General features: G+C 36.3%; 3 protein-coding genes across 5 annotated transcripts; all 3 read left to right on the top strand.

Moving 5' to 3' along the window:
* The first annotated feature begins 11 nt into the window (after positions 1-11).
* Positions 12-9,689, top strand: pbxip1a (pre-B-cell leukemia homeobox interacting protein 1a). Of its 3 annotated transcripts, none has more exons than XM_051872113.1 (11): positions 12-381; positions 1,744-1,835; positions 1,927-2,011; positions 2,695-2,771; positions 3,107-3,728; positions 4,417-4,650; positions 4,876-4,899; positions 6,064-6,095; positions 6,206-6,268; positions 6,451-6,628; positions 7,568-9,689. In XM_051872113.1, the coding sequence occupies exons 2-11, from the start codon at positions 1,770-1,772 to the stop codon at positions 8,509-8,511; spliced, it is 2,325 nt and encodes a 774-aa protein (XP_051728073.1). In that variant the 5' UTR covers positions 12-381; positions 1,744-1,769; the 3' UTR covers positions 8,512-9,689. The 3 variants fall into 3 exon arrangements, with proteins under 3 accessions (XP_051728073.1, XP_051728072.1, XP_051728074.1); XM_051872112.1 differs by having other exon boundaries at positions 13-381; positions 2,695-2,789; XM_051872114.1 differs by lacking the exon at positions 4,876-4,899 and having other exon boundaries at positions 14-381; positions 2,695-2,789.
* Positions 9,690-10,905: 1,216 nt separating this feature from the next.
* Positions 10,906-13,130, top strand: s100a11 (S100 calcium binding protein A11). The gene is made up of 3 exons (XM_051872141.1): positions 10,906-10,971; positions 11,424-11,579; positions 12,837-13,130. The coding sequence occupies exons 2-3, from the start codon at positions 11,451-11,453 to the stop codon at positions 12,963-12,965; spliced, it is 258 nt and encodes an 85-aa protein (XP_051728101.1). The 5' UTR covers positions 10,906-10,971; positions 11,424-11,450; the 3' UTR covers positions 12,966-13,130.
* Positions 13,131-14,604: 1,474 nt separating this feature from the next.
* On the top strand, positions 14,605-25,626 carry s100u (S100 calcium binding protein U). Its single transcript, XM_051872139.1, has 3 exons — positions 14,605-14,876; positions 19,900-20,032; positions 22,368-25,626. The coding sequence occupies exons 2-3, from the start codon at positions 19,913-19,915 to the stop codon at positions 22,752-22,754; spliced, it is 507 nt and encodes a 168-aa protein (XP_051728099.1). The 5' UTR covers positions 14,605-14,876; positions 19,900-19,912; the 3' UTR covers positions 22,755-25,626.
* Positions 25,627-25,677: the final 51 nt, after the last annotated feature.

Below are 25,677 nucleotides of genomic sequence, written 5' to 3'. Positions count from 1 at the left end.
TTGTACTGTAGACGTGTCAGTACACTGCTGGAGGAGAACATGTCTTATCCCTATATATAGAGAGTTCATGCATGTTGCTGGGACAGTCTTTACTTTTCCTCAAGTCAATGATAAGAGAGCGCTTCACGTTTAGATTGTCACTTTCACCTGCGTTTGTCAGTCACAGCTGAAATGAGCTGTCTGTCTACGCGACACGACGCTTTATTCCCATTGGCTGTTTAGTGTTTGAGCGGATCTGTATTGGAGTCCCATTGGAGAGAAACGCAAACTCGGGATTCCCGAAGTTGCGAAGTTCGCGAGACGGATCGTGCGTGTGGAGAAATTAAACGATTACGGGCGGAATAACGCGTACGCAACTCGACTGAGGCCGTTTTAAGCACGGTAAGCATTTTATCTAAGAGCATCCGTGTATATAATCAGTTATGCTGTCGTAAGGATCCTTATTTTATGCGGAAGAGGGTTGTCTTCATTCAGCACGGCGTGTAGTGTTGCAGAAGGCTGAATTGGCCACCGTACACAATGTAAATACGCAACCTACGCTGTGCATCACCATTATGACAGCGCGTTACCGAATCTAATATCCATCTAAACGCGATAAACAATAGGCCAGGAATGCAAAGAGGCCGTCCGACCATTTTTGGTCATATTTGAGGGTGGCTTCATAGACTGCAGCAGTCTCTTGTGTATTGTTTGTGGCTTCTATGTGTCTCTTGTTATGTAATTGCTGTAATCGTTGTCTTGTTGCTTACATTGGTTCTCTCTAATTGAATAAAATAAGATATACTGTCTGTCGTTGTGGATTATATAATACGTGTGTTCACTGATTCTTGAGGAATGCAACAAAACATGCTAAAAACGGCTAAAATATGTGTTTATGAATCTGTTGTATCTGTTTAAAAATGTTTATGCATGATATTTTATATAAATCTGCTCATATTTATATGTATTAACCTGTATTTTCTGTTGGTGAAAGATTCCTCCATTTTCTCAATTGCCTGCCTGTCACTCAATATGTCAACACTGTATACAAACACAATGTGTCATATATGTGATCTAAATATTGACAAATCTAGCATTCAATTGAATGAATTAATTAACTGAGACTACAGCTCCAGATTTTCAGATACATCTACTGAATTGTCACCACTGTCGGAAAATCTTACTATGCTGACTAAATAAATAAATTTTTCCATATCATACATATTAAAATAACCATTAGTAACCATTTTGTGTCAAATATTGCTTGCAACTAATCGGACTCACTTAAATTATCTTAAATTCTTTACAAATTATCTTCATTTTCTCACAAGTTGTGTGAGTTGACATTCCGTGATTGTGTAAAACATAAAATATAAGCACAGATTTTAAAAATCATTAAAGTCTGTGATTTTTGTTGTCTGGCTGATTTATATACATTATAAATGTTGTCACAAACAAATCTAACAGTGTTGTCATATCTATATGTAATATATAATGGCATTTTTGTATTAAGTGATTATATCTGATTAATTTATAGGATGTTTATTCCATGTTTCAAGAATCAGTGTGTTATATATTTCAGCCAGAGATCAAAATGTAGTACAGTACTGTCTGCAGAGCATTGCTAGAATTATGAAAACAGTGCATACTTAACAAGACAACATTAGTGTATGCTAGCACTCATTTTACTGAATATGATGGTCTGTGCAGAACAGTAGACACTGGTATTAAAATAATCTGTATGTGGTTATCTTCATTATGTAGGTGCTGTGCAGAGCCACAAGAGGGCCATGTCTGATAACAGCACCGGCAGCACCGGGTCATCCAGTAACAGCTGGACTCTTCTCTCCCCAGAGGTTTGCAAACCACATTTTCAAAATGCTTGTGTCAGTGATTTTGTCTTTTTTATGAATGAATCATGTGTAGTAATGCGTGTTTTGATTTCAGGAGGCTGCCGCAGACCCTGCAGCACCAGTGGATGATGGGACGGAAAGTATTGGGGATGCACCCAGTCTTTCAGAGGAAATAGCAGGTTATAAACCTAATTGTTTGCTAATGCTACTTTTTAAGTAGTAGCAAATATCAGTATTTGAAGTTAATGTTGGGAATTGGAACAGATAATAAATCATTTTTTTTACACAATTGTGCAAAAATTTGTGGTCAATAAGATTTTTTTTTTTTTTAAAACAAAATTAGTATTTTTTTTCAGCAAGGACACATTCAATTAATCAAAAGTGATTATAAAGACTTTTATATTGTTACCAAAAAATCTATTTCATATAAATGCTGTTCTTATGAACTTTCTATTCAACAAAGAATCCTAGAAAAATGTGTCATGGTTTCCACAAAAATATTAAGCCACACAACTGTTTTCACAACTGTTATTATAATCATTGATAATAATAATAAGAAATGTTTCTTGAGCAGCAAATCAGCATATTAGAATGATGCTGAAAATTCCTGAATAACAGGAATAAATTACATTTTAAAATAGAAAACAGTTCTTTTCAATCATACAATCTCATGGTCTTGGTAAGAATGAAAGACTTCTTTCAAAAACATTAAAAAATCTTACCAACCCCAAACATTTGAATGGTAATGTATATTAATGTGCTGCTTTTAGGGACTTTTGAACGAAACAGCATCATCTCAAGATTGGTGATAGTTGTAACACAAATTTGTGGGTTTTGTAATGTGAAATGGTGTTTATTTCAGGAAGCTCTTTGGAGGTGAGGTCACATGACCCTGAAATTCCACTGGAGGAGAGTGTTTTGTCAGAAGAGGGTCACCAGGTCAGTGCATCACCACTGGTATGTATAGCGCATGACATTCAGTTATCATTCTCTATGCTTGTCTTCACAGTATTTGTTTTGCACACTTTGTTCACATTTTGCACAAATCTGACATGGTTTTAAAATTTAGCCTGAATTTTGCCATTTTGCCAGTGATGAAGTCTGATTTATTTGTTCAGATAGTATAGCCAATATCTATTCATGCATGTCCCAGTAAATCTGAAAACACTACACTCTTCAAAATAAAGGTTCTTTATTGGCACTGTTTCTTGAAACTTAATGTCAAACTGACTGTCCCCACCCAAACACTTAGTTGTATGTTGTCCGATATCCAGATTTGCCAGGAAACATCCCCGGATTTCTTTGAGGAAATGGCAGCATCTGGTCATGCCGATGTTGAGCTTGATCCTGAGATTCACGCTCCTGTCATCCATGACACTATCACCAGTTCTCCCCCTGACAGTGACCTTCTGGGCGCTGTTCCCTTCAGCATCACTACAGAATCAGCCTTCCAGTTTTCAGAGGAGACGGTCCTTGACGAACCCACTGAAGAGGACGTAACTGATATCTTCCCCGGCCAGCATGTTCCAGTCCAAGAAAGCCCTGCCCCAGTACCAGAGCCCAAAATCACCTCCACTCCCGAACCATTCAGAGAAATAAGCTCCTCACCGGATGTCTCAGACATTACCGCAGACATAAGCCCCGCCCCTAAGACCAGTGAATCTTCTGCATTCCCTGTGCTTGATATTCATGCTGATGTACATCCCACCCCTGAAACCCCGCCCCTGGCCCCGCCCTCTGAGGCTGATACAGGCTTTGGTTCCACAGTAGAAAGCCCCGCCCCTGACAGCCCTTATCCAGAAACCATTGGTTCGGTTGAGACTGAGGAGGAGCCTACTTTTGAGAAAGAGGAAATAGAGCTGCCAGAGAAATTCCCGGATGTGACTAGAGAGCCAGGTATGATGTTTATTAATTAATAAATGTGCAAGAAACTCTCAGTTCTTTTTTCTTTTCCTTTTTTTTCATGATATTTATTCTTTGTGTTGTTTTACTTATTATTAATAAATATATACATATAATATAATACTAGTGTAATAGTTTAATTAGTATATAAATATATTTTTTTTACATTTCATGATATTTAGTCTTTTTGTTTTTTTATATATATATATATATATATATATATGTGTATGTATGTATGTGTGTGTATATATATATTAATATATGTATGTGTATGTATGTATGTATGTGTGTGTATATGTATGTGTATATATATATATATATATATATTATATATGAAATAAAAACAGACTATATATATATATATATATATATATATATATATATATATATATATATATATATATATATTACATATCAATATTTATATTATATATTCATTTATATATTCAAAATTTTTAGTTTGTATTGTTTTACTTAATTATAATTATCAAAGCATTATGTTTTTGAATAATGAATTGCGCTGAGTTTGAGTAGATGTTACAGAGTTTTAATATATTTTGTTATATTAAAATGTTTAATATGTTATATTAAAATGGGTTAGCAAAAAATTAGTTACTTTCTACCCACCTTTACCATATTTCTCCTGATCTTGCTTCTCCTTATTTTCTTCTGTATCATTTAGAATCTCTTGGCGCTGAACTTCCAGCGGGCACCTCAGCAGAAGGAGATGGTCTGAGGTTCAGACATGTGCAACCCACCATAGTGTTGAAGCGAAGCTCTGACGAGGAGGAAGAGGAAGAAGAAGAGGAGGAGTTCAATCTGCCAGTGAGGAAAGAGGAGAAACGAAGTTTCTCTTTGAATCAGCTGATAGTAGGCGCATTTGTCCTGCTCTGTGTTGGATCCTTCTTTTTCTCCAGTGAGTTTTGTGTGATGCAACTCTTAAGTCACAAATTTAAACCACATTTTATAATTGTTCCTACAAAGTGGTTAACATATGACATCACACATAACATTGGTTGTGCATAACCATTGAGTGATTCATATTTAGCCAATGATTATGAATACACACCACATTATATGATAACGTAAGGCCATTAAAATCCCATTTTCAGTGGTTGCATTCATGTTGTTATGCCTCCAGGTTCTGTGGTTGACCAGTCTGATGGTAGGTTCATAGTTTGAGCTAGGTGGCAGTATATGCTTATGTTTGAGCTGTGGATAGGAGTTGCCCTCTAGTGCTAATGGTAGAGTTTGTTCCCATCATATATTCAAACTTCAACAAATCAGTTGAAAAAAAAAAGAAAAAAAAAAAGGTACATTTACCTGAGGGCAGCCTCTATCATCAGCCTATATCATCACAGAGGATGCACTGCTTTACCAAGGAGCTTATCACACTTACCTTTTAAAGTTGAAGTGTATGATTTCTGTGCCGCTAGTGACACCCTTTGCCCAACACTCTTCCATTGCTCGGACAAACAGGTAGCTCCTCAAACATACGCTATTGTTCAGGCCACTCAAATAAATAGATCACAATTTGGTGCCACTTTTGGCAAGAAATTACACACTTCACCTTTGTAATACTTTTGTGGCTGTCTTACCTTGAAATGGCTTAATGCTGAGATTCTGCTGACATGAAGTTTTTGTAGAGAATGCCAGGGTTAGTAAATCAAAATGCAACTCTTAATAAGGTTTTTGTGTAAACTGTATAATTTGATAACACGCACTACTGTACAAAGGTTTGGAGTCGGTAACATTTTTTTCAAGTTTTTAAAAGCAGTCTCTTCCCACTAAAGCTACATTTATTAAATGAAAAATACAGTAAAAATTGTGAAATATTATTAGAATTTAAAACAACTGTTTTTATTTTAATATATTATAAAAATGTAATTTATTCCTGTGATGGTAAAGCTGATTTTTCAGCAGCCATTACTTCAGTCTTCAGTGTCACACAATCCTTTAGATATAATTTTATCAGTGCTGAAAACAGTTGTGCTGCTTAATATTTTTGTGGAAAGTGTGATATATTTTTTTAAGGATTCTTTGATGAATAGAAAGTTCAAGAGAAGAACATTTATATTATATAAAAAAAAAACTTACTGATCCCAAACTTTTGAACAGCAGAGTGTTGCAGAGAGACCTGGTTCATATATCCAGACACAACATGCCCGTGAAAGACAATCTAACTCCAGAATTGTGAGACTGCTGTTGCATTAACTACACTGACTTTTACTTCCATCATTTGGGTTTTTGACACTAACAGTTTTATAATTCACTTCACCTTGTCTATGCATTCTCAACAAACATTACAAATCCATTTTCTCTCCTGCAGATGACTTTGATGGTTCAGAATTAAGTGACCAGGTTGGTGCATTGCTTTATTTTCTGTCTTTGCTGTGTTCTTTTATTATTAGCAAGCATGTACAAGTTGATTTCACCTGTGGCATTCTCTGATGATTTGTACCTTTTCCCAGGAACACCTTGATAAACTTGCTCAAGAGAATAAACAAATAAATATATTGGAGGCTCAGATTGAGGTTAGTTCCCTCTCTACCCTCATAAAGTTTTCCTTCTTAATGCCATGAAAGTGTTTGAGAGGTTTTTTGTATGCAAATGCATTTTTCTAAGTGGGCTCAATGCACTGTCCATAGAATATACAAGGTGATTTTAAATTTTGAACTTAGGATATGTTCTTTCTTTCTTTTTTTTTCATGATCAGTCACAGAAACAGGAGTTGGACCGGGCTCTGAAAATGGCAACAGATATGCATAGCACTGAGAAAGGAGTGCTGGAAAACGAGAACACTAAATTGAAAGAACAACTGTCTGAACTGCCTGGTTTAAAAGACGAACTACAGACACTAAGAGCACGAGTTGCTGAGCTCACAAAGCTTACAGGTATGATGAGACAGAGTGGGAACGGCACATGCATAGTATTTGAATTGTAAAACCCAACATTTAAATTAGCATATTATGAAAATGCTCTGAATGTACTTATAAATTTAACAGCCAAAAGACCTCTTTTAGTTTACCAAGATGAGAAATGAGGTTGTTGGCTTTTTTGTTAGCTATTACATTATCGTTCAAAATTCTGCAAGAGTCCAGACTTAAATTTATTGAAAGTCTTTGGGATGTGCTGGAGGAGACTTTACAGAGTGCTTGACTCTTGCATTGTCAATACAAGCTCTAGACCAAAAATTGATGGACCTCATAATGGAAATAACATCACAACATTTATTTCCATCAAAAGGTGCATCAATTTTTGGTCTAAGATCTTGTATTGACAATGCAAGAGTCGAGCACTCTGTAAAGTCTCCTCCAGCACATCCCAAAGACTTTCAATGAATTTAAGGTCTGGACTCAGAGGTGCCAATTCATGTGTGAAAATAATTCTTCTTCATGCTCCCTTCCAACCATTCTTTCACAATTTGAGCCTGATGAATCTTGGTTTTGACATTCTAGAATATGGCCATGATACATCTTCCTACATGGTTGTTTAAGACATGAAAAGCTACACACTCCATCAGTTAAGGTTAGAAGAACTGTTCCCAAACATATAACATGCTAGAAACATCCAGTCATAGACTCTTAAAGGATTAGTTCACTTTCAAATGAAAATTACCCCAAGCGTTACTCGCCCTCAAGCCATCCTAGGTGTATGTGACTTTCTTCTTTCTGATGAAAACAATCGGAGATATATTAATAAACATCCTGACGCATCCAAGCTTTATAATGGCAATGAGCGGGATTCAACTTATGAAGAAAGTGTAAAACTCTCGCAGTTCAAAGTTTGCAAAGTCTTCAGTGCATTCTTCTATCTGTTTTTTTCTCCTTCAGTTGAAGAAGATCTTCCACAACATGTCCCGGACTCTGGATCCCCACCTTCCACTGCTGAGTCTAGTCCAGAAGGAACTGAGAAACCCTGGGATAAGAAAGAGGAACTAAAGCGGCAGAAAGCTCTTTTAGAGGAGAGCCGGAAGAGGTTGGAGGGAATGAAGAAACAGGGCTGGAACAAGCAGGGTTTGAGGGAGAGCTTGGTAGAGATGCAGAAGAGACTCTCGAAACAGGTGGACCAGCTGGGCAAGCGGGAAGACTGGAAGAGGAAACACCAGGAGCACAAAGGAGAAAAGAAGGAATGGGGCAGAAAGAAAGAACATGACAGTCGCTGGAAGAAGGATGAAGTGGGGAGCGGGAAAGAGTGGAAGCATGGTAAGGACAAAAGAAAGGACCATCTCAAGAAGTACAAAGAAGAGTGGGACCACAAGAAGGATGAGAGAAGGCAGGAGAGGGAAAAAAGACAGAAGGAAAGACCTTGGGAGGCCAAACCTTCCAAGCATCATCAACACCACCACCACCATCATCATCACCACAAGGAGCAGGTAGACTTCTGGAAACACCAAGAGGAGAAGCTCAGGAGGAACCGACATCCTGCCGACGGCTGCCATGGCGTATCCAACTGCGCTGACGCCGAGGGGCTTGTCCCCGTGAAGCTTGTAGAGTTTCAGGACCTTCTTGAGATCTACCTAAGCAAACTAGAGGGAGTTCCTCAGGAAAGCAAGGAGTCTCTCAGCCGCCTCACTGCCCAGTTCTTCAACGGTGGCATTTTCGCTCACAACAGAATGCTCTTCAGCGAGTTCGCCGAGGACGTTGCGGATATCCTAGAAGATCTGGCAGATGGTTTAGAAGATAAACAGCATGAGAATGACAGCGATTCCCTTGAAGATGAGATGGAGGAGTTTGAGAAAGAGGCACTGTTAAAGTTCGCCGCCCCTTTGGCGTAAATGGTGCTGCCCACCCCAGAAACTCGGTTTGAACGAATGGGAAAAACACTAAGTGAATGAAAACAAAAAGAAACAATCTTAGCCGTTACTTTCCCCGGTCTTTACGGACTGTAGATGTAGTTTAATGCATTGTGTGTGTGTGTGTGAGGAGTTTCTCCCTTTGGAGTCTTGTCATTAGTGAAGTCCCACCTGTGCGTTGGGTGTTTTGTTGTAAGCTACCTCCGTTAGTCTTGTTCTTCAACGCCAAACCCTTTGACTCTTGCTTGCTGTGTAAAGAATCAGTCTTCTTAAGCATTAAGTGTTGGCACATGAATGAAAGTGCTTTATTTGCAGATAGATCAATCACCTAGTACATATGGAGTTGTGAACAAAATTAACACTAAACTGGGAAAGTGCAATGAGATCGGAAAAGAATGTCCCTTTTTAGTTACTTGAGCCCCTTGAATTTACTTAAAAACAGGTATTTAGTTATTTAGGATTTTTTAATTTTTGTTTTTAATTATTAAAATCCTGGTTTCTTCACACCTACCCATGATTTTGCTTACTAAGCTGGAGTCAAACTGGTTTCTTTTTAAGTTTTGTTTTCACCAGAGGATTTAGAGGTCATTGTAAGCTTTCGGTTTTTCGGTTTCTACCCCAACTCAAGTTCTGCTCACACTTAATGTAAATGATAAAACAAAATCTTTTGAATGTTTTTTCCCTTCTTCTTTGAATTTGATATGTTAGCTTATGTGCCTTTACTAGTGAGCAAAGAATGCTGGTACTGAATGGTCAGCCCAAAACCACACTAATGAAATGGAAACAGAGAAAGTTTCAATAATGGATTTGTTTGCACTGTGGTGATGTGGACATTTATTTATATCCTCTTTCTATCTTAGGAAAACAGCCATTGTAATGAATCATCAAGATCATTTGGTTATAGCTGTTATTGTTTTGTTGCACTCTTCCTGGGATGAATACCATATAATTTCATGCCTTTTCTTCTCCAATTTGTAAATATGAAAAAAAAAAGTTATTTAATGGAACTTATAATTTAAGGTAAGTTATCATATGGCACAGTGATATTTAATATGAAAGAAAATTTAGTACCATTTAAAAGGAAAGGTAATACAAGACCAAATGTCACAATGTATCAATATAAACAATTTTTGTTGATTATTAAAATGATGTTCCATTGCCATGAGAATTCTTCTTTATTGAGGGATTGCATTGTTCATTTTATTTCATTTCATTGCTTATTTATAATTGACAAAAGTGATTCATTGTGGATTTCTGGTCTCATTTGTATTTTTGCCTTTAAAAACCATACCTCCCCTTTAAAATGATTAAATTCACCTTTTTCGTTTAATATTCTGCATACAAGCACATTCAGTATTGACCTCTAAAACTGATCTGTAGGAGACGTATTAGTGAGGTCTTTGTATTTGTTCCAGCATGTCTGTTGATGCTGAGTAAGTCTTGATGGAGTTATCAGATGAAGTTTCCCTGATGACAGATGTTTGGATTGACAACATTTAGGAAACCTGATAGGAAGGTGTAGAGTAATCAGCCGACATGTTAGGTCATGCTTTGAAATTATCAGAAACAAATAAAAATAGTACATTTTCTCAGTACCATAAACTACAATGCGGGGTTTTGCTATTCATCTGTCAGATATACGCCATGTTTTGACTTCTGGATTTCTATAAATGTACTGTGTATGTGTGTGCGCACGTGTGTGTGGTAAATCCAATGTTGTGAGGACGAAATGTCCCCACAAGGATGGTAATACCAGAAATTTTTGACATTGTGGGGACATTTTTTGGTCCCCTTTAAGAAAACAGCTTGTAAGATGTTTTTTTGAAAATGTAAAAATGCAGAAAGTTTTCTGTGAGGGGTATGTTCAGGTTTAGGGGATAGAATATATAGTTTGTACGGTATAAAAATCATGACGTCTATGGAAAGTCTCCATAAAACATGGAAACCCAATGTGTGTGTGTGTACAGGTTTATCTATACTTCTGAGGGCCAAATGTCCTCACTTATATAGTGAAATATCATTACAACAGTCTGTGAGGACATTTTACTGGTCCTCACTAGTTAAAATAGCTTATTAATTGGCCCAAACATATTTTTATTTAAATCTAATGTTTTGCACATGTTTCTGTGAGGGTTGTGTTTAGGGGTAGGGGTTGGGCGATAGAAAATATCATTAACTTGATATAAAATCAATGGAAGTCTATGCAATGTCTTCACTAATATAGTGAAACAAACGTGTGTGTGTGTGTGGGGTGAAAGAGTTTAAACTACTTTGCTATGGAAACATTTAAGCAGGAGATAAGAACATCCTGACTTGTGAAATGGAGAAGTGGGTGTGATTTTGGTTTTCCGCTGAGTTTGGCGGTCAGATGAAGAGAATATAAGGTGAGAGGTGGTCATTTACACATCATTTACACAACCAGAACATCACTCCTCGGGTCAGGTAAGCCTATGATACTTCTTCTGTTGTATATATATTTTTATTGAATCACTTTTCGTGTGCACTGGAAATACCATTTTTTGCCACAAATTGGTTAGGGGTCACCCAAAGATGAACATTATGTCATCATTTACTCTTACAAAAGGCCTCGTCTAGCAGAATGTTCAAGCTGCACTTTTTTCAATGAAATTAAAGTGGTGTATCACCATCCACTTTCTCTGTATAAAAAAGAAGCTTGGACATTTTGCTAAATATCTCCTTATGATATATTCACCTGTAATAGTCACAGTTTTAGAACAACAAGCGGGTGAGGAAATGATGACATCCCTATAAAAAATAAGCAAAATTCTTTTAAGTTTTTATTGTGTTTTAACTTTAAATTAGGTTATTGTAAGTCACAGACCAGATCTGCCTATTAGAAAGGACTAACCTGTCAATTTCTTTCTAATCTCCAGCCACCTAACCATCCAACTCCCAAAATCATGGAATCTGCCATTAACGTGCTCGTTTCCCAGTTCAAGACTTATGCCGGGAAGGATGGCTCTGCAAACACTTTGAGCAAGGAAGAGTTTCAGAGCTTGGTCACATCCCAGTTACCCAACTTAGTAAAGGTAAGCCTTTGAGTTATTATTAAAGTATTAAAGGTCGGTACACTTCATATTTATATTCTCTATACTTAAAGGGATAGTTCACCCAAAAATGAAAGTTCTGTCATCATTTACTCACCATCAAGTTGTTCCAAACCTATATGAATTTCTTACTTCTGCTGAACACAAAAGATAATATTTTGAAGAACGTCGGTAATCAAAGAGTTAATGGTCCCTATTGACATCCATAGTATTTTTTTCTTCCATACTATGGAAGTCAGTGGGGTCCATCAACTGTTTGGTTACCCATATTCTTCAAAATATCTTCTTTTGTGTTCAGCAGAAGAAAGAAACTCATACAGGTTTGGAACAACCTGATGGTGAGCAAATGATGACAGAATTTTCATTTTTGGGTGAACTATCCCTTTAAATATAAAGTTGCTATTTAGCTCTTAGTAAGAACGCATTTAGCTCTTAGTAAGAACAAGGAACCTGTACATTGATCTTAAAAACTTTTTTAAATCCCCACAGAACCATAAAACCAACTCAAAATGGTTCTTAATAAGAAGAGGCACGTCTGCTGAATCTAAGGTGTTGCAAAAACTATTAATTTTTAACTTACAGCTACAATTATATATTAATGACATTATATTAATAACTATTTAATAACTATAATAATATTAATAACTATTTCAATCTATTAATAAAAATATATCTCAGTGATACTAAAGTAACACTGGTGTACAGCATGTTGAATTTTACTATAATTCTATTTTTTTTAATCTGTGACCTTTAATAACAATATTTAGATCATTAACATAAAGATTTAAAATAAATAATTAAGCCTTATTTACAGTGTTTGATAAGCATATGTTGTGAGAAGAATGAACCAGAAAGTATAAGAGCACCATTTTAGAGGTCTGGTGCGAGTTATTAGTTAACCACATCCCAGTCCTCTAAAGAATTCCTTGTGAGTCACATGTTTGTGATTTTTGTAGAGGAAATAACACAAATTCTTCCTACAAAAAACTCTAAAGTTATAGAAAGACCCTATACTGCTAGTGCGTATAAAAACAAACCGGCTGCTTTCAGCATGTTTACATCTAAACTATACAAGAGACAATGGAAAAATGCCACATCAGAGCATTTTCTGTTTGGCCCATCCAGAACAGGAACTCCCCCCCACACTAATAGGTCAGCAGAAAAGAATGCGCAGTACCAGTGACGATCACTAGATGGAGACACTATCATTGCAACTGTCTGTTTTGTCTTCTCTCACAGAATGCCTCTGACCCAGCCACCATTGATCAGCTCATGAGTTCATTGGATGCGAATAACGACGGAGAGCTGACCTTCCTGGAGTTCTGGCAGCTTATTGGCAATGTGGCAAACCAACATGGCGGCTTTTAGCCAGTGAAGAAATGTTTCTGAATGTCATCCAAAGAATGAAGACAATCACTTAAATTTTACCTTGTGACTTTCTGATGTAATTATAACATAGGCAGCAGTGCTGTTGCACAGTTAATGATTGTCCCAGGTGACGGCAAATAAAAGAAAGCTTTGTTTTATTCCCAAGGTAATCTTGCCTTGCCTCTTTATTGACCATGTCATATAAGATTCTCTGCACATTCTCTCCCATTCTTTTGTGTAGCGCATCTGATTTAATAGCATAATTTTATGGTAACCCAACACCACCCTGAGGCCCTCAACTATCCTATTGCACAGCGGTTTAGTTTAGATCTTTCAGACAGTCACAGTCAGTTACGATTATGTCCTTATTGACACATTCAGTCTCCAACACAATATAAAGCAGGTGCTGACAGTTGCCTTGCTTACAGGTGTGGCTTGAGGAAAGGGCGTTGGTTTCTTCTGGATAATAAGGGAGATTTAGATCTTATTTGCAAGTGTTATACTGAATTAAACTGAATACACAAATTCTGAAACATTTAAACTGCCTGAAGAACATCAGCTGTCAATTTAAACCTGCCTTCAGAGATGCATCAAGATTTTAAACCTTGGTCCAACTGGTTGGATAAAGTGGCAGCAGGGGGGACTAGATTTTAAATCTTTCCGAACATTCACAATAGACGTTTTGTCTTCGAAAGTGACACAAAAGTCAAAAGTGAACTTTGTAGCATAATCAAAAAGATGTGAGGTGTGACTATAAGGCATGACCATAGTCCACACAAAGTGACAGCAGTCAGTACAAACCACTTTACATAGGCGGTGCCTCTTGTAAACACAGATAATTGTAGTAAAGTGTGGGCATTGGGATATGATTCACTATATGTCTTCCCTGAGGCCTGTTAAAGTATGTCTAAAGATTTATCTTAATACAATGCATACCAGTTAGCAAGAGTCCTAACATTATTAATTCCTGCGGCGTTTAAAAAATAAAGCACTTTGTAGTCTCTGTGTATGGTGCATACCAGTGTCAGAAATGTACTTTTTTTAAAAATGTATTACAGGCAAATATTCGCCCCCTGGAACAGTTTTACCTTTATTTTCTAAGCATATATAAACATGCAGAGTGTCATTTATTTATGACACATAGGCTACTTGAACTGAATAAATTAAATAAGAATAATTCAAAATGTAGGCCTGTAATATACCACAAAACATTCAATGCTGTTTATTTGGAAAACTAAGAAATCTACTGTGAAGTTTACACAGCTCTTCCATTATGGAGGATTTTGATCCACTTTACAGGAAATTATTTATTTTATCTAACAGCTAGAAACCACTTATCATGTTTTTAAAGGCAGTAAAACCTTATAAGACTATTATATAAGAATATAAGAATATTCTGAAATATACCAAACGTTGTAAAAAATGAAACAATAATGCGTTTTGCCTCAAGGTTAATTTCTGACACTAGTGCAAACATTGTGCAGGTAAGGGTTAACGTTTTTGTACTTCCCACTGAAGCTCCAAACAAAACTCACCGTCCTCTGCCATGATTCCCAGTGATTTCTAGTGTGAAACTTCATTCACGTATGATAATGTTGATGTTACAGCGGTAGACAACTTTAGAAGTGTCAAATTTAGCCCTTGAATCATCTCAAAACTCAAATGCCCTGTTTAAAACAGCCAAATAAGTTCGTCCCCTAGTTCCCTTCCTCCAGGTACACGCCCTTTCATTTGTCAGAGTCAGGGGCAAAAAAACGTTTACGAAAAAAATCACGGAAGAGATTCGGCAGCGGTTCGAGTCTGACAAGTTTTTTTTTTTTTTTTTTTTGAGGTAGGGAAGAAAAGGGAAAGAAAAAAAAGGTTTTACTGCAGCTACTGCGAACTGTCAATCCTCGCTGTCCCCATTTTAGGGTAAGTGCTCCTAAATTCGTTTCTTTTGCATTACCAAATAATTTAAACACAAAACGTTGAGTTTTGAACTTGTACGAGTTTTTGTACAGTGTCAACGCCACGTTTTAGAAACACCCTTCGACCATCCTCAGCCAGCTGAATCTGAAAACATCTGCCGTTTTCACACACAGCCAATGCGTATTTTTACGAATTTACAGAACTTTTGTGGTTTGAAGCGTTGTTATTCGCGGCGTTTTTATTAAGAGTGTACATGCCAACAATTACATGTAGTTGATATGTGGCTGCTGCTGTTGTATCGCATGGTATTTTAAATGTATCTTAAAATGAATATAATCTTTTAAGGTTATTGAGAAGTTTACGTTATTTTACATTTAGGTCTATTTAAAATTGAATATAATAGGCTATTTTAAGATTAACGTGAAGGTGACGTTATTTTAAATAAATAATTAAAAAAAACCAAACATCAAATATAAATAAAAAAGTAGGGGTCTACTTTATATATAAAGATAAATACACGTGTATAATTATTTTTTATTAATATTTATAGTAACCTATAAATTGTAGTCATATAAATTGTAGATGCTTGTAGATTATGACATTTTGAGACTTCTATGTCAACAGTAAATCAAGTCCAAGTCAGAACTGACTCGACAGAAAAGAGAAGCGTTTAACCAAAAGCTGTTTTATCCTCGTGTGATTTCAGTTTGTAGAAAATAAGAACTACCTCAAGATTGTTCCCCACGAGTTTTTATACACTGGTAAAGTTGTTCCTGTGTGAATTTTTAATGGCGCACGCGAGCGGCGGGTATTGTCGTTACTGTGATAGAGCGCGCGCGTATCACGTTCGCCCGTTTGGAAACGCTAACCTTTCAATCTCTTTTGCGCATTGGAGAGAAACGGTATAGTACACGAGTGTCCGTTGTTAAACTGCATATGTCTGCGTCCCTTTGTCCTTTTTTATTAGGTTGTTTGCACGGATTTATTTATTCATTTCGTCCAGGAACAGTAAAAGGTCATGGTCTGTTTTGGAGAGACACTTAAGTAATGGAAGATCTCTCTTCATTACTTATTATTAACCATCCACGTGCTGTCTGTCTGAGAGAGTTTTGGGTTAAAGCTTGAGACTGTCTAGAGTAGCGCGCACGGAATTGCCAGGTCAGGGGCCAAAAGCGTCAATAATTCACACGACTTCACGACTGGCACTGGATAGGGTTGAGACCGAGGGTTGAAGGAGTCGATAGGATCGGTGAACGGTGCCTATAGTTACTAGAAATATGATTGTGGAGAGAAGGTGTGTAAGAGTTGTGACAACAACACAGCATTGACTTCAACAGAGCAACGGCCTTTTGATCTAGGGTGCATGTAGACATTGTTTGTACTGTGGATAAGGGCTTACTGTATCCTGACTGTACAGTAGGGGTTGTGACTCAAAAGTTCCATTTCAGTTAGGATGCTGCTTTTGTGTAAACAGGTGCTTGTGCACTAGGTCTCAGACAAGACCTCTTTATGAGAATGCTGTCTAGGTAGGCAGCTCCCTAGGTTTTGAAACACAGCCAGAAAAAGTTGCTTATCTTGTTCTTTTGAAACTAGGCTAATCTTTTTATGACTTAAACATATACTTACTGGTTGTATTGTAGTCAAAAATATTATTTCATTAGATTACACCAACTAAAGTCAATTTTCAGGATCAAATCAGGTAAAAAAAAAAAAAGATAACTGTGTTTTAACATTGTTTACATTTGCCTTTTTGGTTAAAAAATGCATAAACTAATATTTTTCATATGTTTAAATTTGTATTCTCTAATATAACGTTTAAATATAGTATAGGATATATGAACATTTTATAGCCTAGTAGCAGACACTTTTGTAGCACGCAAAATCTTTTTCAAATTGCAATTTTTCAATCATACACAGAAATCAAGGGGGTTTCCAAGGCTCCATTTTGGGTTCCCCAAAGAACATTTCAGTGAACAGTCCTTAAAAAAACATTTTTTTTCGTAGTGTAAAGAACATTTTAAAAATCTAAAGAACCTTTTTCCACTATAAAGAACCTTTTGCGTAATGAAAAGTTTCCATTGATTTTGAAGGTTCTTCATGGAACCACTGATGCCAATAAAGAACCTTTATTTTGAAGAGTGCATGTTATTATAGAAAGCATTTTAGGGCATCATAGGTGCAATGGAATTCAAAACATGTCTGTGATGCCCATAAATGAGGTCTAGAAAGGCAGCCTGCTAGGTTTTGAGATTGTTTTACCCAAACGAAGACACTGTACGAGTATGTAGGTTTAATACTCGACAGCCAATAGGAAGTATAATATAGTTTATTGCTGCATTGTGACATCATTAGCTGAGTGTCTGTGTGCCAATGAAGTAGAAAACTATTTCCTGCACCATTCCACCTGACGGTAGTGTAAAAGAGTCCTTCTCACTTTCAAACGGCCTATGAAACCAGAAACTTTAATATACGTACTGCGTCATCTCTGTATCTCCTTCTCTCTCTCGCTCATTAAATTAGGCTAATGGTCATGTTTCTTAATTGCTTACTACCTGTCGATGTGGTTATTACTGCTGATAAGAGGAAACTCTGTGTGTTTGTGCGTCAGCTAATTTGGCGGCATTAGAAACCGTCTCGGATGACAAGCACACCTACACAGATTTTGACCTGCAATAACAACCCAAAGGGCTTCTTTGCTGACCGCTGGATGTCACTGTGTTTTGTACAGCTATATGCAAATTATATGGTTCCAATCCTCATCTTAACAAGCAAGCTGTAACTTTCTGGTTAAGTCTGAATGACTTGCGTAAAGAGCGATGATTGGAATTCAAAAGATGACAAACCCTCAAAGTTGTGCTTTTTATATCACAAGACACTCAGGTCTATAGTTCAAGATTTTATCAATGAAATACCATTTTTGAACGCACACTAGAAAACATTTAATTCATTCTGCTGTTCTTATAACAGGAACTTTTTTTATCATTGGCACTTTTAGAGGAAGTTGACTACCCTACCTACTATTATAATATTAATTAATATTTATAATTAGCTTTTATTTTTATATTTTCATTCATTTTAATTTTATTTTAAGTTTCACTCATTTTTATTAGTTTTTGTATTTTTTGTTAAGTATTTCTATATAGCTTTTATTTCAGTTTTAGCCAGTTTAATACTTAAACTTATTTATTTTAGTTAGTTGCCAAGGCAACATTTTTCATTTTTGTGTAAGTTTAAGTGTTTCATGTAATATTTAGGCCTATAATTAATTTTATTTCAGTTTTATTTGAATTAGTAAAAATGTTTTTTAATAGTTTTACCTAACAATAACAACATTTCTATGGATGTCTTATTGTTGCCGCTGCACTGTAAAAAAGAATAGTTGGTTTAACTTAAAAAAGTAAGTTTCCTAGCTGCCTTAAAATTTTGAGTTAATTGAAATTAAAATTTTGAGTTAATACAATGGTGATTGGTTTAATCAACAGAAACTCAAAATATTATGTTATCTGAACCACATGACAAAAGAAAAAATGTTGTCAAATCATGAAAATAATTTTTTACAGTGTGCATATATTAATCACACTTTAATGGAGATTTTCGGAAATTACCTTAAAATCTGATCGCCGCATTTTCATGCCGAACATAGCTGAGTTATGACTGTCTGCACCTCATCAAAGAATCTGAGTAATGCCATCCCTTCATTGAGGCAAGGTGATTGGCTATTGGCATTTCCTTCGATACTTTGACCAGTCCAAATTGTGTAGTGGAATGCAAGAGAGAGTGAACGTGTGCCCTCATAGGTGAAATCTTATACGTGATAAAAGAGAAGCAATGCTGGTCAAAGAAAGGGAAAAGCAGGACTAAATTCTTTACATTGAAAAAGGTGTGGAGAGCAAGAGGAACAAACTACAGAAAAAAAGAGTGAGTGAAGAAAGAAGGGACGCTTGAGCTGTTGGTAATCCCTTGAGAAACATGAAGCCGCTGTGCAGTTTGGTCATCAGTAGATCAGATGACCTATCAAAGATCAGGACAGCCACTGGCGACTTGCCTCTTTCTTCTCTCTTCCCTTATCTGCAATTGACTGTCACTTCTGACCCTCAAGATTTCCATTCTCCACACCCTAGTACACTTTCAGGTAGAGAGTTGGCTCTAACATGTTAAGGAGCATGTCACCAACCACTTCTTCTTTGGGTTAGGGATGGGGTAAAGTATTAAACTTAAATCAGACTTATGATTTTTCACCTGGCAAATGATAAAACAAATGAAAGGGATTTGTTTATTTATTTATGCATGGAAATTTCCCTCAGATTAAAGCTCATGCAACTTTACACTAATATTCCAAAAGTGTTTGTTATTAATACTTTTCTTTAGCAAGGGTGCATTACATTGATCAAATATTACTGTAAAGACATTTATAATGTTACAAAAGATTTCTGCTTCAAATAAATTAAGTTCTTTGAACTTTCTATTAATCCAAGAATCCTGAAAAAATGTAAGTTTCCACAAAAATATTAGGAAGCCCAATTGTTGAATAATATTGAATAATAATTGATAATAATAAGAATTTTTTCTTGAGCAGCAAATCAGCATATTAGAATGACTTCTGAAGGATCATGAGACTGTAGTAATGATGCTATATATATATATATATATAATAAAAATATTAAATGGTTATTTAAAATTATAATATTATTTCGCAATATTACCATTTTTACTGATCAAATAAATGCAGAATTGATAAGCATAAGAGAATTCTTTCAAAAACAATAAAAAATCATACTTATTTTTTAAACAGTAATCTTTAGCAAATCTAAAAAGGAATATTTTCCCTTTTTATACTGTACATTATAATGCTGTGATGCCCAAATTCACTTAAAAGTATTGATTTTTAGTTTTTAGTATTTTATTTTAATTTATTTCATCAAAATATTATATAATTTTGTTGGTTATCATCCATCAGCTATCATTTTAATATCCATGCATCCCTAATGTCAGCTGTCTACTAAATGTTCTTTTCATCTTGTTGTAGAGAGAAAGCAAAGATGGAGTCAGCAATTAAAACCGTGGTGGGTGTCTACCTGAAGTCATCTAAGGGCAAGGAAAGCCTCGGTGGGAAGGAGTTCCAGAGCCTTGTGAAGAACCAGCTGAAGAACATTCTGACGGTTAGAAGCTGCGTTCAGTTTTGTTAAATCTAGCAAAACTTTATTTGATATTCAGCCATCATTCAGTTACCATATTCGTCTTCAGTACACCCGTTTTTTCCATGGCTACAGGTTGGCCCTGGTCTATTTCTTTTTTGAGCAGTTCCTTATTATCTGGACTTTGATGAGCTGAGCAGAAACCACAAACTTGTGTCCAAATAGTCATTTGCCATGAAGAATGCTGCTGTGTTATTTGCTCCGGTGCCACATTAAATTACAGAGGAAAACTTTCTGTGGTGCTCGTTCATCTTGCACTATTTGTGCTACGGACATGAATGTTTCCTCAGATCGTGGAGCTTGTTGTGGAGAAGTGGGCTATTAATCTTCTAAACAATCATTTTGCCTGGCAGACCATAAACAAGTGAAAAAACCCTGTAGATTTATATATTTCAAGTTACCACAAAATCAAAATTGACAATTCTTATTTTTTATGAAATATTGCAGTGTTTATTATAAATTATGTATCTGTGCACATATTTTTATGTGCGCTTGTAAACTTTAATCAAAATTGGTTCCCCTCCCTCTTGTAGTTGCATCTCTTCTCTTCAAAACCAAGACAAAACCAAGTCCTATCCTACATTTTTTTTCTTGTTCAAAAGAAAGAAAAAAAGTTTCTAGTATGTTATATGTTTTGGCAACAGTTCTTCTAACCGTAATTGATGGAGTATGTAGCTTTTCATATCTTAAACAACCATGTAAGAAGACAAATCATGGCCATATTCCAGGATGACAAATCCAAGATTCCGGCTCAAATTGTGAAAGAATGGTTGGGAGGGAGCATGAAGAATCATTTTTCACACATGAATTGGCACCTCTGAGTCCAGACCTTAAATTCATTGAAAGTCTTTGGGATGTGCTGGAGGAGACTTTACAGAGTGCTCACCTCTTGCATTGTCAATACAAAATCTTGACCAAAAATTAATGCACCTTTTGATGGAAATAAATGTTGTGATGTTATTTCCATCAAGTCAAGATCTTAAAATGAAATGAAAAGCTACACACTCCATCAATTAGGGTTAGAAGAACTGTTGCCAAACATATAACATGTTAGAAACATAATAATCACTGCAATAATGGTCCAGTCATAGACTCTTAAGAATATGCCTATTTAAAGGGTTAGTTCACCCAAGAATGAAAATTTCTCACCCTCATGTCGTTCAAAACCCGTAAGACTTTCGTTCATCTTGGGAACACAAATGAAGATTTTTTTGATGAAATCTGAGAGCTTTCTGTCCCTCCAACTACCACTTTGATGCTTCAAAAAGTTCATGAAGAGATCGTAAAACTAATCCATATGAATTGAGCGATTTAGTCCAAATTTTCTAAAGAGACTTGATTGCTTTATATGATGAAGAAATTGAATAAAAGCCTAAATTCACAAATAAACATTCATCAACTCACACATCAGTTGTGTAAATGGAAGCTCAAGCAAGTTTGCTTGACGCGTGCGAGAACCAATGACCAATGTGTTACGCAGGGATGTTTAAACTTCCAGAAAAGGTTTGTTCTCGCACGTCAAGCAGTTTCGGTTGAGCTTCTGTTTATGTTCACTGATCAGTGTTTATATGTGAATAAAAGCCTAAATTCAATCTGTTCATCATATGAAGCAATCGAGTCTCTTTAGAAAATTTGGACTAAACCACTCAATTCATACGGATTAGTTTTACGATCTCTTTATGAACTTTTTGAAGCATCAAAGAGGTGTTGGAGGGACAGAAAGCTCTCAGATTTCATCAAAAAGATCTTCATTTGTGTTCCAAAGATGAACAAACGTCTTGAGGGTTTGGAACGACATGAGGGGGAGTAATTAATGACATAAATTTAATTTTTGGGTGAACTAACCCTTTAATTCCAAACAGTGACTTTTTTTTGGCTGGGCAGTGTACATCACAATAGAGAAGAAAAGACTACCGCAACTTCAGTTTTATGCCGACTTAAAAAACAAACAATATTGTCGGAGCCAATAGCCTCATGGGCAGCGCTTCTATGTGTAGCACAATTGCACTTTGGTTGATTTGAATTCAAATCCCAACTAGTGGTCCTTTCCTAATCCCGCCCCCTCTCTCTCCCACTTCCCATTAAAAAAAACACAAAAAAAAACAGAATACCAGACTTATAACTGCATAGCAGCATGCTTTTCATCAGCAAAAACCATCTACATTTTTACAGAAAGTTTTTAGAATCTAGTGCATATAGCATGTTGTATCACCATGAGCATTAAAATGTGAAATGACAATCAATGCAAGCTGCAAACCTGTTTCATTAGTGATTAACATCTGAGGAACTCTGTGTTTAGGGCACAGAGGACAATGAGGCAGTTAAAAACATGCGTCAACAGCTTGACAACAACCAGGATGGGAAGGTCAGCTTCCAGGAGTATATGAATCTGATTGGCTATCTGGCGCAGTCTGTCAGCGAACAGCGTTGTTTGGAAAAAGAAACACAACCAGAGAGTTCAACCCAGGAGACGCAGGCTGAGGCGGCAGCCAATGCACAGGCAGAGCCCAAGGCAGAGCCACAGGCGGCAAAGGAGGCGGAGAAAGAAAACGAGCCAGTGGTCGAGGAGGCAGCGGCCGAAGAGCAGAAGCCAGAGGAAGAGAAAAAAACAGATGTGGAACAGGAAGGAGCGAAAGTTGAAGAGAATAAAGCTGAAGAGAAGATCAAAACAGAGGAAGCGTCGTAGGAGCTCGAGGAAGTCGAGATTGTCGCATCTCAAATGCTTCTGTGTTTGTTTTATTCGTCATTTTCATTATTGTGATATTTTAATACATACATTTGAAACCTGGCCAATACACTACCAATTTTATTACTGCAAAGAGGTGTAGCCTTCTTAATAATACTAATTTCTGATTGTATGCAAATTAGTTCATGCCTGTGATTCGTTTTGTAATAATAGTGTGTGTGTGTCGACAGCCGCAAATGTGACAAATGGCCAAAGGGGTGCAATAACTAATCATTTTGTCCTTTTGTTTGAGCCAGATTTGTTGTAAGGGTACTGCAACCACTGTGTCCCCTCTCTAATATCTCCACAAATCATCCGTGAATGAAGAACAGACATCGGTTTCATAGCAGAAATGCTTAAATTTAGACATTATTAAATATCCATTATGTTTACTTTTTGTTTGTGCCGCTTTCTAATGACAGGGTTACTCAGTCGACTCCGGTGCTAGTCGTAAATGTACTATGTATTTTCCAGTGTTGCAGAAGTGTAAAAATAGCACTTTTTTCACCTCGCTTTTGTTTGATGAAATGCCCTTCTGCAGGAATTTAACATATTCCGTCACCATTCAAATGTGGGACTTGCGTTTGTGGCGCACATGGGAACACTATGCAACCCACGTACTTTATTGTTCACATTTCTGGGCCTTGTTTGCATGATAATAAACAAATTTGCTTTTGAATAACGTAGTTTTATGGCATGCTTTCTGGCTTGTGTACTTGGATCTAACTCTCTAGCTGACTTTCACATGCTGTCCATCTTAGTGCTTTGTCTCAAGAGCTGGAATATCAGATGCTTAGTGTGCTTATGATAGCTGACGCTCAATAATTAAAAGCCTTTGGGATGGAATCCACACCAGGGGACCCTGGTGGCCCAGCGGGAGCCCCAAGACATCCAAAAGTATTGGTTCACTAAGGTTAGACCCTTGAAGACAGTTAATAAGATGGACAAAAGAATCACACTTCAGTAATCACTCATTCACATAGGCATTCATCCTCTCAAACTTTATTTTAACCATATTCGCCTCCACATATTTATCTGTTTTTCTTTTGTTTTTTATAATGTATTGGTCTCTAAGGTCTAGATATGTTTTATTCCGCTTTGCGAAGTGTAAAATGTCTTAAAATCTCTTAAAGACTATATTAACATCAGAACTGACCAGTTTCACTTCACTTTTAAACATATTTAATACTTGTGATATGATCACAACTAGCATGTTAGCATATGTTTAGCACATAGCTATATACCCAGCTAACAGAGAACATTCTCAGAACTTTGGTTATCGTTCTGGCAAGGTTCTTTTAAACATTGTTCTAATAACATCAATAGAATGTTCGTTCAAAGTTTTCTGGTCTTTAATAATGTTCCCACCAAAACACCTAAACATTATTCATGGCACTTTTTCTCCTGAAACGTTTTAGTTGGACGTTGGTCTAACATTTTTTATGTGTTACTACCACATGTTTCAGAATGTTTAGACAACATTTAAAAGTAACGTTCCCATAATATGATATGATAAAATGGAATGTTCCCTTAACATTTGTATAACCAAGAAAAATCCTTTTAAAAACATTAAAGAACTGGAAGTTTTGAACATTTAGAGAACATTCAGAAGTAACGTTTTATAAATTAACTTAATGGGAACGTTAGCAAAACGTTTTTAGAGCATACTTATGTTAGCTGGGTAGACAGACAGACCGATAGATTCAATCTAGCTAGAATAATATTGATTAGTGACATTACAAATATTAATGTTGTATCCCATCGTGCATTGACGGTTATGTAAGTCATGTGCTAGACAACCCTGTAACGAAGGCCTGATGAGGAACCTTATCTTACTGTTCCTTCTTTAGACAACATTTAAAAGAAACATTCCCATAATGTTTGGAAAATAATAAAATGGAATGTTCCTTAACATTCGTATAAACAAGAAAAAAAACCTTTTTAAAACATTAAAGACTGGCACGTTTTGAGCATTCAGAGAATATTCAGAAATAACTTCTTAAAAATGAACTTAATGGGAACATTAGCAAAACATTTGTAGAACATAGATAGATAAATAGATTCAAGCTAGAACAATATATTGATTAGTGACATTACTAATATTAATGTTGTATCCCATCATGTATTGACGGTTATGTTCGTCGTGTGCTAGACAACCCTGTAACGAAGGCCTGATGAGGAACCTTATCTTACTGTTCCTTGAATTTTTCACTATTATCAATGATTCAATGAATTTTGATATAGCAACTAGGGTAAAGCCATAACATGCAAGAAGAAGAGACAAATGCACAGGTACTTTCACTATTTAGCCATTATAGCAGCTTACATAATACATCACATACTACATTATGCATTATACAGATATGTATAGCCTACATCAGTGAGAAATCCTACGCTGCCTAAAAAGCACTCATTTAGATCATGCTAATGAGCTCTCATTTATCTCAGGCTGTCATGTATATCCTAGCCATCTAAAACCGCCTGTTTACTTTGGTGTGTCTGACTCCAAAACAGTCGTGTCTGGTGTTGCTAGGCCTCACTACATTAGCATTATAACGTCATCACACCTTATGAACATTCATGTTTTGACCACATGTTGTTAATACTGTAAAAACTTCAAGCTTGATGTTAATTGTCAGAAGTAGTTAACAGCTCTACCCATAGGTAACATAAAACTTTTTTAAAACGAATGCATGAGCATTTCATTAAGTCCGCATAGCTAACGTAGTTGCTCAATGTAACCAACTGACCACATATTCTGCCTTCATTTTCTATGCTGTATGATTGACCATCTCCAGCTACTCAACAATAAAGGACTGTAATGCAAACTCCACTGGCCTGTAGAGTCTTCTTGTGTCGAGTCAACTGGCATGACGGGGTCAAA

The sequence above is a fragment of the Ctenopharyngodon idella genome, chromosome 19 (assembly GCF_019924925.1).
Source record: "Ctenopharyngodon idella isolate HZGC_01 chromosome 19, HZGC01, whole genome shotgun sequence".
Taxonomy (NCBI): Eukaryota; Metazoa; Chordata; class Actinopteri; order Cypriniformes; family Xenocyprididae; genus Ctenopharyngodon; species Ctenopharyngodon idella.
Note: the sequence above shows the minus strand (reverse complement) of the source record. Positions and strands in the feature narration are given on the sequence as shown.